The following is a 13,685-nucleotide window of genomic DNA, read 5'->3' as shown; positions in this document are numbered from 1 at the left end:
TCCACGGGAGTGTGTGTGTGTATGTACTTGCGTGCGCACGCGTGTACGGACATGACAGGATGATGCATGTGCATTGTTTAACTGGGCAGACACCAAACTCCTCCAGTCGTTCATCAGAGCAGGCAACTTTGAGAGCTCGGGGCTCTCCTCAGGGAAGACCTAGAAGTTAGAACCTCGCTTCACAACACGCACATCAACGACACGTTCCTCCAGCCATCCAGCTGCGACCCAGTAAGGCAGAAGACGTCCTCTGGGGCGCGGCCTTTAATTGTCTCTGCCACGTGCGTCGTCTTCGGGTCAGACAGGCTATTGTAAATGCCTGCATGGCAGCGGGTTCAGGGCTGTGAGACAGGTTGATTATTGATGCGTCCCGGAGCGTTCTCCCCTCACTGTGTTGACCTCTATTGACTTATCCTCTGAGACGCATCCCTCGCCCTCGCCGGCAATTAGTCTCACGGTAGCCAGACGATTACATAGATATCTAATGTCTGAGGCACAACTGTTATTAACCACTTGAACCGTAGCATACAGTCATACAATCAAAATGATGTTCCCCTTGGATTCCTTGGATCATTACGGAACTCCATAGTTATTCTGTGCAAGAAATTTATAAAGTTTCAAATTAAAAGTTATAGTAGGGCCTATATACTGTTATGTCAAAGGTCAAAGTTGTAAAATATGGCATGAATATAAGGTGCTCGAGTAAAAAGTAATAATGTAATTTGGGCTGCTGTGGATCAATAAATTATGTATTGGGGTGCCCTGAGCCCAAAACGTTGAGAACCGCTGGCATACATGCTTTCCTTCCTTCCGTCTACACTCCACCCCGCCCCCATGCTTCAAGGTGCCTCATTATCTGGCACAGCATAATTACCATTCTTCCACACATCGGTTGTATCTGTGTGACTTTGGGGTGGAGGTGGGGGGGGGGGGGCGGTTGGGGTTTTGGTGGAGCAGGGGACTCATGCAGTTTACAATTTACATTCCCTCTCATTTATTGGGTTAGTAAGCTGTCATGTTCTGTACAAGGCTGTAAAAGTTTGACGGCTGACGAAGAGAGCGTGGGTTGGCGAGAGAGAGAGAGAGGCGGGGTGAAGGGATTTGTATGGCGAGGGCGAAATGAGAAATAGTTTTTTTCTTTTAATGGACAGTGAGTCGGAATAAAATATACCGGTAAATAAATAAATAAACAAATAAATGTAGACTGAGGAAAACCGCATCTACCTCATTTTTCATTCCCTACTTTATGTCTCTCTCTCTCCCTCTGTCTCTCCCTCTGACTCCCTTTATCTCTGTTTCTCTCTCATGTCGTTTAATTACAACCGGTGTCTGTGTTGTGGGAGCAAGTCTAGCGCGTGTCGCCCTACTTGTTGTTCCCCTTCCTCGGGGCAAGCAATACAATGCAAGTGGTGGAGGGGGTGGGTGAAGAGTAAGGGGTGGCGGTGGGGGGTGAGGGGGGAGTGCAGGTGCAGCGTTTTCCCACGCCTTTGTGCAGCCGATGAAATGAGGACACGCTGTGTCGAGTGCTGTACGAAATTATGCACAGGGTCGGATTTTAAGCAGGCATAGCGAACGTTCTTCCTTAATTGCTCCTGCTTTTCGTTAGCATGTAAAAGAAAACGGGCGTCATTGGAGAAGAACTAAACCCAGAACAGAAGGTGCCCTTCATGTAGTACATCAACAAGGTGTATTTATTGCTGCGGAGCCCAGATAGGGCACATTGTAGAGCAAGGCAAGGAGAATGTTCATAATGCAAATTGGAAGCGAGGGGCAATTTGATCTCTTATTGGTGTAAGAGGCGTATACGTTTCTGTCCTTGGTGAACCTGACTTAAAGGGATAGTTCACCCCAAAATGTCATTTTTTCTATCGATTAGTCACCCCATGGAGACTTTAGTTTTTGCCTCATTCCTATCCTAAGCCAATAATTATGACCGGCAGCGGTTCCGGTAGGAGACACGAGTCTCCTTTGTATCTCCAACCGAAACCGCTGCCTATACTGGTCCGCTGGTCATCAAATTATTGGCTTAGGAATGCGACAAAAACTCAAAAATATGAATGAATTCAAGTCTCCTTGGGGTGACTAATCCATAGAAAAAAAGTACTTTTTGGGGTGAACTATCCCTTTAACTAAGCCCTATACACTTGTCATATATAGTGAAAATAACTAATCTACAAGCTTACAATGCTTCGCAACGAGACGCGCTGTGAAGTTGTCGATCTGCTCTTTTAGCTGTTTATAAAAAAGTTTCGCCTGTAATTACACACCCCCAAAATCGGGACGACAGGTTGAAAGTGTTTAAGAAACGCCATTGCCTCCCAGCCCCAGTCCATTTGCTTTACACCCACCTCTCTCCCTATTTGCCTTGTCTCGAGCCGGCTTTCATCTTTTTCCGTCCCTCATCTCATTTTGTCTCTGAATGTTGGGAAAGCCAGACTAACAAATACAGAGAGAGAGACAATGTGACAGAGAGACAAGCCGGGCGACAGGCAGACAGAGTCACAGATGAGTAGGCAGACAGCCGTGCAAAGAGAAACCCAGACGGACAATGGCAGACGCACAGACGGAGTGATGCACTGACAGTGAAAACGGGCCGGCTCCTGGCGGGAAGTCTAGCCTAGCAAGCATTTCATGACACAGAGTCAGTCAGGAGGGATGTTCCGTGGGGACGGAGCAGCTTCCTCTTGCCCGCTGACTGCAAACCTTAACCAGTGAGGGAACCAATATGCTTCTAACAGCAACATCCAGAAACGTCTCAAACAGATATCCATACGCGCATGCTCATGCACACACACAGGCATGCACGTGTGCACACATGTGCGCACACACGCATGCACGCACGCACGCACGCACGCACGCACGCACGCACGCACGCACGCACGCACACACGCACACACACACACACACACACACACACACACACACACACACACACACACACACACACACACACACACTCTCTCTTTCTCTCTCTCTCTCTCTCTCTCTCTCTCTCTCTCTCTCTCTTTCTCTCGCTCTTGAGCACTAGTGCCCTCTATAGGTCAATGATGTAACTTTTTTTTAAATATTGCTTAATATTGCTAGACAGACAGTGAAATGCTAAGTGATGAGGTGAAGCCGTGGGGTACTTCTGCATGTCTGGCAAGTCACCAGCTCAGATCAGTGGCATTGATCGGTAGCTTTGGTTAGCCCAGGCTGTCTGCTATCTCATGTCCCGTAATGTGCTATCGACTCTCCCTTCAGTCTTTGCTACAATCCATGCCACAAAGACAATGGCTCAGCTCAGCAGAGGCAGACATAGAAAATAAGAGCCTCAAGCTCTTTTTGTCTGTCTGTTTGGATCTTTTTTTGTGGTGTTTTCATGTGGCTGCATAATCTCATGCTCAGTTTTTGATCATACCGTGTGGGTGTATGTGAACTGCAGAGGGAGTCATGGTGCACCTGTTTGAGCGAGTGAGTGTCCAAATTATTTTGCGTGACTATATTAGCTTGTAGTGCATGAGTGCACGTCTGTGCAAATGAGCTTGCGTACTTCTTGCCCCCGCTCGCGCACGTGTGTGTGTGTGTGTGTGTGTGTGTGTGTGTGTGTGTGTGTGTGTGTGTGTGTGTGTGTGTGTGTGTGTGTGTGTGTGTGTGTGTGTGCGTGTGTGCGCTCGCGCCCGCCCGCCCGCCCTGCTTGAACCAGCCCAGCTATGATGAAGGGCTTGGTGCCATGCTGCTACTAATTAACCATTCTAGTCACTCCATTGACTTAATTAGATGTGTCTGTTTCCTCGACTGCAAAAAATGCAGGAAAAGGGTACACAGGGAGAGAGAGAGAGAGAGAGAGAGACGGAAACAAGACAGAGTGTATTTGAACTGATAAGCGTGTCCAGTGTATCCTATAGCGGCATGGAAGCTGAGTTTGCAGATGCTCGACAGATACATGGCCGACAGACTCTTAGGAGGTGTTGTTAAATGGATTAGTGGTGATAAAAGAAGAGAGAGTTGAAAGATGAGGTCGGCAGTTATTGAGTCCCTGGTGAAAGAACAAGGAGATAGAAGAAGAAACCCAGAAGATGGATGGATGGATGTATACTATACAAGCTGTATACTGTGCTGTCAATAGGCTCTGTGCATAACTGTAGTTCCAGAAGGTGTCCTGTTCTGGGTCCGTTTCTCATAGATTCCTTTGATTGGCTCAGCAGCAGATTTGAACTAGAAACGCACAACACCTTCAGGTGCGTTTCTGTTTCAAATCTGCTGCTGAGACTAAACTGACCCGGAACAGGAAACGAGAATGCTACCCGGCACCCAATGGAAAAGGGAGCTATGGTTATGCACAGAGCCTATAATCTAAGAGTACCATGTGTACCTAAAAACACACACACTCACGCACGCATGCACGCACGCACACACACACACACACACACACATACAAAATAAGGTTATTTTGCTGTGTGTTGCAGTGTGATCAGCAGAGCCCCGGGACTGAAGCTGGTGGTGGAGACACTGATGTCCTCTCTGAAGCCCATTGGAAACATCGTGGTCATCTGTTGTGCCTTCTTCATCATATTTGGCATCTTGGGAGTACAGGTGAGAAAAGAGGAGAGGAGAGGTTATATAAGTACAGTATGTGGGACCAAAGGTGTGGTGGGAACAAAGGCTATTCTATGCAGTTTTCTCATATAGTAAGTCACACTCCAGGACATACAGTACAGCATGAGTTCTCATCATAATAGTACTTCAGCCCAAGGACCAATCATACTAATGGGCTCTGTGTCCTTGGATGTCAGACGTATTTGTGTCTGAATGACCCCCCTGTCTAACGGATGTGTCAAGCTAATGGTTATGGTCATGCCTGGGCAGCAATCGGAAGCTGCCACTTGAGAAAGGGCTTTTATAGTGTTCACTCTTCTGTAGTTAACCTATAACTGCTCCAAAATCTATTAAATCATCCTTATGCCTGGCTTCTGAGATAAACTACCATGAAACGCCAGTCCCTTCTGTCTTTAGTTCCAGTGCAGTGTGAATATTACACACAATTACCTCCTAGATAATAGATACTAGAGTGAATCTAATGTAATTTGTCTAAAGAGTACAGTGCATTACAGCGCAGATTTACGTTAAAGTGCGAGTCACTGTGGAAGCAACAGGATTAAAGCTACACTATGTAATGTTTTGGAGAGAATAAAATGCTACTTTGACCATTCTGTATGGTAGAGTATGTTCATAAAATATAGCTAACACTTGTTCTCTGTCCTTCTATTGAGGAAATTACCCCTTGTTGTATTTTCTGAACACTACTGGTCCATTAGCTCTATTAGCTCAGCGGTGAAAAACTCAGCACAATTGGGACCGGATTTTAATCTTGGGTATAGGACAATGAAAGTTACAGAGTTTGATGTATTACCTTGTGTTTACATTGATTACTGTAAATCGCTCTGGATTAAGAGCATCTGCTAAATGCCTATATTGTAAATTGAGTGCAGCTTTAACTGGGTGGCTTTTGTGGTTTTTCCCCCAGCTTTTCAAGGGGAAGTTCTTTGTGTGTCAAGGAGAGGACGTCAGGAACATCACCAATAAGTCTGACTGTCAGCTGGCCAGCTATAGATGGGTCAGGCAAAAGTATAACTTTGACAACTTGGGGCAGGTAAGGGCGCAGGACTCCAATCCAATCTAAAACGCTGCTATTTTCTTAGTGCAATAATATAGCCAAGTAAAAATAAAAGTTTTAAAGTCTTAAAACTAAAACAAAAAAAACTAAGCCTTAAATAGATACTTTGCACCTTTTGGACCTGTTTCCGTACCTCTGTTCTTGTATTATGCTCTGTTTTCCCTGTGTTATGTAATGTATTCTATAGACGAATCCCCAGAGCGCTCCCCTGGCGCGATCAAAACTGCTGTGTCAGAATGCACACCGCAGCAGGAGTCTGACACCGCAGCGCTCTGTGGATTCATCTATAGTCTGCCTGTTTTTGTTTTTATGTGTTTTTTGTGGGGACTTTGCGGATCAAATTAGCATCTTTGCATCATTACATTGATATGCATTGTTCATTAATATGCGGTGTCCCATCAAAATAAACAAATAAAGTAAAGTAACATCTCTGTGTCTAAAATATATTATTTGACCATCTTTTGTATATCGTTGTTGTCGGGCAGAAACCTTGTATCTCCATATTTCAAATTGTTTTACATAAATTAATGCCCCACTTTGCTGTTCAAGAGTGATGTGTAACAGTAGTGAAAATAGATGCTCTATTTTAGCTATTTTTGAAAAACAATGTAAGATGAAAGTGGTTTGTCAGTGGAAGTCTGTCTGTGGGCTTTATAAATATTAAACCAAGTATTAAAACTAGCTTTTACTGAGTATGAGTAATAACTACATTAGATCCACAGGAACACAGGTACTTTTTTCCCATTTCCTGAAAAGTAACACTTTTGGACATACAAGGTTCCCACCCGACAGTGACGACATTACGTATAGTTTTTGGGAGAAGTTTTTGAGGTCAGAAGTTTTTGAGGGTTACGTTGTTTACAAACCTGTTCTGGTTTTGACCAGTTGCGTCCTCTGTCCTATTCCCACGTCAGGCCTTGATGTCTCTCTTTGTACTGGCATCGAAGGATGGATGGGTGGACATTATGTATGACGGACTGGACGCAGTAGGAGTCGACCAGCAGGTAAACGTTTCTCTCATACCTACAGCACATAGTTGTTCACAGTGGTGGAAAGTAACTAAGTACATTTACTTAAGTACTGTACTTAAGTACAATTTTGAGGTATTTGTACTTTACTTGAGTATTTCCAATTTCCAATACTTTTACTTATACTCCATTACATCTTGGATCCAAATATTATACTCGAATTCTTTTACTTGTAACAGAGTATTTCTATATTGCAGTATTGATACTTTTACTTAAGTAAAACATTTGAGTACTTTTTCCACCACTTCACACAAACCCACACATGCATGACATCCTGACCTAAGCTATCAAAGCACTGTATAGCAACACTCTGTCTGTCTCTCTACAGCCGCAGCTGAACTACAACCCATGGATGCTGCTCTACTTCATCTCCTTCCTGCTGATCGTGTCGTTCTTCGTGCTCAACATGTTCGTGGGCGTGGTGGTGGAGAACTTCCACAAGTGCCGGCGCTCCCAGGAGGCCGAGGAGGCTAGGATCAGGGAGGAGAAGAGACTGAAGCGCATGGAGAAAAAGAGACGGAGTAAGGAGAAGGAGCTTGCTGGTCGGTAGTCTTTCCACATCTTTCTGAGTCCTGCTTGATTTGAGCCTGTTTTCTTATAAGTTGGTTTGACCGAAGCCTGGAGGAACGCACCCTGAGCGCGCTACAGTAGACCCCCCCCCCCCCCCCGATAGTAGACGCTATATACGCCTTGAGTACCTCCCATCCCTCCTCCGATCGACCCTCTCCCTCCTCGTAGACCCCTCAGCGGTCACCTGTCCCGGCCCAAAGCGAGGACAGACGACCGCTGGCGTTATTGTTAGCTTTTAGAACCCCTCTCTCCCTCCCCTCTGCCCCACCTGTCTCCCTCTCCCTTGTCCGTCGCCCTGCCTGGCCTGTAGTAGGCAGCCGCGCTTGGGGACGGCCCGATGGCATGCCCGGTGATGGGGGCGGGGCTTGCATGGTAGTGGTGTGTGCATACAGAGCTAGAGGAGGGGGGTTTGAGGAGGGCGAGATCATTTTTTGTTTAAAAAAAAAAAAAAAAACAGCTCGGGTCGAACTCCTCGCGTAGATCGCCCACCCCAGCCCTTCTCCTCTTCTGCATGCGGTTTAGTAGTATACAACCGGAGGGGAAGACTTGGTTTCTATTATTTATTCCACTGCCTCCTACACCCCAAATACAGTATAAGCATTGCCCAATTCTTGCATTGGAATTTTTGGACATTTTTTTTCCTCCCCCCTACTTTTTTTCCAAAGGCAAGCTGTGCCTTTGTAAAAGGTTGTTAGGAGCAGTGGATGTTATGTCGTCGCTCACTGTGTAAAGCAGATAAGGCTTTTGATGATTTCCTGCTGTGTAAAATAATTACAGGGTAACAGCGGGAAATGTGTATGTTCATCTCTTGAGAAATACAGATGGAAGTGGTCTCCTTTTTTTTTTCTTTCTTTTTTTTCCCAGGAGGCGTTGTGCCAGGGGGTATTTGACCCTACAGAGCAACTCCCACACCCAAACTCTCACACACACACACACACACACACACACACACACACACACACACACACACACGCACACACAAACACACGCGCGTGCACACACACATACACGCTTTCTCTCGCATTCACACACTGATTTTTTTTTTGAAAACATCACAGGTACAGTAGGAGTTACCTTTTTTTCCCCGAGCGCACTTGAGCCCTTCCATAATCACGAGTTGATTTCACCCGTTTCTTCTTTTTTTAATTTGCTACAATTTTTTGGTTGAAAAGTTTGTCTTAGTTTTTTTTTTATTCTCAAGCTTGATATTTTTCTGTTGCTCGGAAACCATTTTTCCTTTTTTTAATAGTTTTTAACTAATGGTTATTCAGAGAACAGAGAGGATGGATGTCATAGTGAGAAAAGGCGAGTGTGAAAAAAAATGGAAGGTTTCTTTTTTTTCTCTCTTTTTATTTTTCACTCAAAAGGTCAGTGGTTCTCAAATTGGGGTGCAGGGACCCTCAGGGTTCCTTGGTACCAAAAAGACCTTCACATGTCTGTAACTCTGACAGCGTACAAATGGAACCCCGTTGTCTCCATTTGTACGGTCAGTCCTTGAAATTAAAATGTTTAAGAACCACTGCCTATGGGTGTTCCAACTTTGGTTGTAGAATAGAGTGACGTTGTGTTGTTGGAGAAGTGTGGTTTTAAGAATCCCTGATAAAAGCGAACAGTGTTAATCAAGACCCCTGGACTCAGAATCTCTGGAAAGACACAGCGGCGGGAGCACGTACCTATACCAGCTTATTCTGTCATCGCTTCCTTCTAGCCTTACTCCATCCCTCTTTCCCTGTCGCTCTTTCTCTCCCTCTCTCTATCTCTCTCTCCCTCCATCTTTTCTCTCTCTCTCTCTCTCTCTCTCTCTCTCTCTCTCTCTCTCTCTCTCTCTCTTTCTCTTACTCTCAGTATCTCTCTCTATTTCTCTCACTAATGCCCCCATCCATCTTCTCTTCCTTGCTGCTGCTGCTGCTTCTCTCTTACTAACACGGTCTCGTCCCTCTAGATATAATGGTTCCGGGGGTGAGTTCATGGGCCCTTTCAGAAGGCACTCTAAAAGGTACTGAGTTCACAGCATGTCGTTGTGTGTCAAGTCAACCCCTCACCACCGCCCGCCATTGGTGGCTAAAAGGGTTCAAAAAGCTCAACGTTCGTTCACGAGAGGTATGGGTACCCATCCCGTGCCCCCGCCCTCCCTGCCTCTCTCTCATCAGACCTCAGTCTGCTGGACATGCTGTTATGCCCTCCTTCACCATGTTTTTTGGTTTTGTTTGTTTTAACCCCTCCCCCCTGTTGTCGCTCACTGTGTCGTGGCTCCTTGTCCTTTGTCACGGTTTCTCTCCAAGCACAAAACCGTTCATCAATGCTGTCCACAGTGGCTGCTGCGCCATCACTCACATTGGAGTCAACTCAGTCCAGCGAGGTTGTACGTAGTTGCGTGTGGGTGTCGAGCACTGGAACTAGCGGATCCCTCTACAAGCGATAGACAGGGATAGAGAGAGGATGGGACAGGGAGGAGCAGAGAATGTCAGCCTTCCTTTTGTTGCTGAGAAAAAGAAGAAACAGAGGTTGAAGGACCATACCGGTGGTCTAGTATGTTGAGCCTATTGACCACGACTCATTACTGCCAACCATCTTCCAACGCATACCATGCTTTTTGTTTTGTTTTGTTTTCCGAGGAAGGAAGCCATTGGTTTCCGTTCATTTCAGTGCAATATGAAAGTCACATTGCTTGAGATAGGTAATCCAATACACTAGCTATTGCCAAGGTCATTGTGGTGGGGGGGTTTGCATTTCAAAGCACATGTGGAAGTCTAGACGTCGAAAATAGTTGTTGATTGATTTGTTCAGTAGAGTTCGGTAAGAATTTAATGAACATGGAGAAAATATAAACATTATATATCAACATAATCGAGAAATAAAGCCATTGACAGGAAAATGGTTATGTTTACGTTTATGTGTATGATATGGCCAAAATGCTGTGAATAGACAGACATGATGTACTGACACTGGTGTGGTCCTTTACCTTTTTTTCCACACGGATGGCATCATGTTTCATCTATAAGTCCTATCAGCACAGTTTCCATTATTGCTAGTTTTATCTACCACTCTCTTATCCTCTTTGCTCCTCTCCCTCTTCTCTCTGTTGCTATCAGTTATGTGTGATAAGAGACGTCATTGCAGCTTGGTCAGGTTGAATCGTGTTCATTGTGTTGTTGTCAGTGGAAGCAAATGCACAGTAAAACCCTTGACTTTGAGTTAAAAATGGATCAATTAACACTGAGCGTTTCACTGTGCATCTAACAATGGGACGTGCTACTGCACCGTGATATTAGAAATAAAGGCTGTTCCGGTATTATCATGCGTGTTAGAAGCTAGGCTGTTTATGAAGTATAATTTCAGCCATCCGAGGCCAAAGTATACTAAAGTCATCATAACAAATTACACAGTTTCGTGGGCACATGAGAGCGTTTCTGGCAGCGGCCTCCTTTTATGTTCCAAATGGCTTGTTTCATTGATAGAGGGTTTTAATTAGTTTGGTTGGTGGCGTAAAACGATGTAGCTTGTTTATTAGATACGCCTCGGTGCCCAGCATGCAGCTAACAGCAGATTCTCTACAACAAGGAAGGGGTTTGTCATTGTTATTGAGACACAAGCGGTTAAACAGTGACCACAGAACAAGACTGTGGAGCTGACAGGACTACTCTAGTGATAACTACAGTACACTGTCCTAGCCTGGATGATTGGATTGTTCCTGGATCAACACAATCATTTATTTGTCCAGGACCCACTGCTGGTTTACTTTAGGCCAGGGGTCTTCAACAGGGGTCCGGGACCCCTAGGGGGTCCTCAGAGTTACTACAGGGGGGCCGCCAAATGTGTAATAGGGACATACTCATTTTTTTGTTTTTAAATGTCTCAACAAACCACAAAGATGTCACAAAAATAGCAAAAATAGACAATCTACAAGCTTTGTAGATTGTTAGTGTAGATTGATAGTGGGGTTCCCTGCTACATCTTTCTCTTAGCAAAGGGGTCCTTGGCCCGAAAAACATTGAAGACCCCTGTTTTAGGCTAATATATTGTCGCTTGTCAGGCTGAAACCTTGTACCTCCAAATTCCGTCTTTTTGTAATACAATATTCTGTTGAATTCGTTCTATACTTTATCGTGTGACAGAATCGTGCAAAAGTAGCAAAAATAGCCGCTCTACAAGCTCACAATGCATTGCAATGCAACGTATTGTGAGCTTGTAGATCGGCTATGTTCATGCACTTAATATGGATGGATGGCAGGTTGAACTGGGTTATGTCTCTCTGTAGGTTTTTTATAAATATTTAAGTATTAACAAGAGCTTGTGAATAAATACAGGTTATTTTCCCCCGGGACTGAAAAGTAACTGTTTTGGACATACACGTTTTCTACCTGACAACGACCATGGATATATGCATGGGTGTTTGTAAGCATAGGCATTCGAGGCAGGTCGCCTAGGGCACTATAAAAGTAAGGATTATAACGATTGACAATTATAAAACTAACAACACATGACCACCAGCCCCATCAGCCCCCACCATTAAACAAAAGATCAGTCTTTTGTTTAATAGATTGATCAATACCAGATTTCTTATTTTGTGTTAAAGTTAGGCATGGTCGCGTAAGTTTAGTCATGCTATAGTATTGCATAATTGTAATTATGATAAATGATAATAGTTAGGCTAGGCACTGTTATGCCAAATTGAGGCATGGCCCATGGGTTTGGTGTGGTGTAATAAATTGATGATAGTTAAGGCAAGGGAAATTGGAAACACTGCAGTAAAGTAAAAAAAATCCTCAAAAGTGCACTCAAGTACAGAGTACAGTAATTGAGTAAATGTAATTAGTTACTTTACACCACTGTAGATGGGGCTGCAAGCTCTTGGTCATTGGTTTGTGTTGGCGTGGTTGTCTGCTACATGGTAACTTGTTTCCGTGGGGATCTGATGAAGGTGATGATAGGACAGCGGGAGACTGTGGAGAGGTGCATGAGCTGAAGACAAACTCCAGATTGTTATTGTGTGTGTGTGTGTGTGTGTGTGTGTGTGTGTGTGTGTGTGTGTGTGTGTGTGTGTGTGTGTGTGTGTGTGTGTGTGTGTGTGTGTGTGTGTGTGTGTGTGTGTGTGTGTGTGTGTGTGTGTGTGTGTGTGTGTGTGTGTGGCAGAGGTAGCAGATGGTCACATAGCAGGCTGTAAAATATGCAGGAGCAGCTCTCCAGCCCAAAATCCCTGTGTGTCACTGTCTGAGTGAAGAAGCACGACCCATACTGTATCTCTCTCTCTCTCTCTGCCCCCTCTCTCTGTCCGTCTCTCTCCCCTTAAAACTGTCTCTCCCTCGCTACCACTTCGACTCTCCTTGACTGTGTGTTTATTTATGTTTGAGAAAGTATGGGTATGATTCCATTTGGATTAGATTGACTTTGTTACAGCGTCTTACACCAAAGTTGTCCAGGCCATACATGGACATCACATTCAATTCAGTGCATGCTGTTCATTTGGTACTGAAAAGATTTGTATTAGATGTTTCATTTTATGAAGTATCCCCATTAGCTTGTGCCATAGCAACCAGCTAGTCTGGGATCCACATAAAAAAAAAACATACAAACAAATACAACACATACAGTTAATTCATCACACAATCAAAAAGATCTAAAACGCCTACAGTGTTTCAGGGCTACAAAATACCTAGTTTTCCCCTTCAGGCCATCTCTATGAATCTAGCAATAACAAAAAAAGCTCCTCTTTGAACAAACATTTCAACATTAGAGTTAATCTGACAAATATACCATGACAAACAGACAGATAAACACACACCCACGCTCACACAAACACACATAATCGCTGCAGGTTTTCCCATCTGTTACATACTCCAGTGAGACAGACAGGAAGGCAGATACAGCTGACTGGGCCCAGATCTGTCTCCACCCCACATCAGCGTGCTATTTTGTTACTGTATAATTGTGTTATTGATGTCAGTGGTGAGAGAGAGAGAGAGAGAGAGAGAGAGAGAGAGAGAGAGAGAGAGAGAGAGAGAGAGAGAGAGAGAGAGAGAGAGAGAGAGAGAGAGAGAGAGAGAGAGAGAGAGAGAGAGAGAGAGAGAGAGAGAGAGAGAGAGAGAGAGAGAGAGAGAGAGCGCGCTCTTATCTGTAACGTGCACCGTAGCAAAGCAGTCATTTGTGAAGGCTAGAGGAACAAAGCCAGCAGAGTTCATGATGGAAGAGGCACATTAGAGTAGGAAAGGAAGATGATAGAGCGGAGAGGACGAGACGACAGGGGCAGAAAAGCACAGACAGCGGGTGAGGGGACAGCATGAAAATGGGGCTTGGATTGGAGGAAAAAAATGAAAAAAGAGCAAAAACATGACAGAGAGTCTAGACGGCCAGCTAGCTATGCAACGTGACCGGACCAAAGTGATTTGCAGCCACCATGCATTGCAAAGGAGAAAAAAAGGGAAATGTGTATA

At 44.6% G+C, this 13,685-nt stretch overlaps 1 protein-coding gene across 4 annotated transcripts in view; it reads left to right on the top strand.

Annotated features, from left to right (window-relative positions):
* cacna1g (calcium channel, voltage-dependent, T type, alpha 1G subunit) overlaps window positions 1-13,685 on the top strand; it is a gene marked incomplete at its 5' end in the record, with an annotated part of 167,363 nt that overhangs the window by 109,784 nt on the left and 43,894 nt on the right. For all 4 annotated transcript variants that reach the window (XM_084077512.1, XM_084077509.1, XM_084077510.1 and 1 more), the window contains 4 exons: window positions 4,449-4,575; window positions 5,507-5,632; window positions 6,571-6,660; window positions 7,013-7,205. In XM_084077512.1, coding sequence (XP_083933638.1) covers window positions 4,449-4,575; window positions 5,507-5,632; window positions 6,571-6,660; window positions 7,013-7,205 — 536 coding nt within the window. The remainder of the gene's footprint in view (window positions 1-4,448; window positions 4,576-5,506; window positions 5,633-6,570; window positions 6,661-7,012; window positions 7,206-13,685) is intronic.

Source organism: Gymnoscopelus microlampas (assembly GCF_963454915.1).
Source record: "Gymnoscopelus microlampas genome assembly, chromosome: 14".
Lineage (NCBI taxonomy): Eukaryota > Metazoa > Chordata > Actinopteri > Myctophiformes > Myctophidae > Gymnoscopelus > Gymnoscopelus microlampas.
The sequence above is the reverse complement of the archived record's forward strand: the minus strand, read 5'-3'. Positions and strand labels throughout refer to the sequence as shown.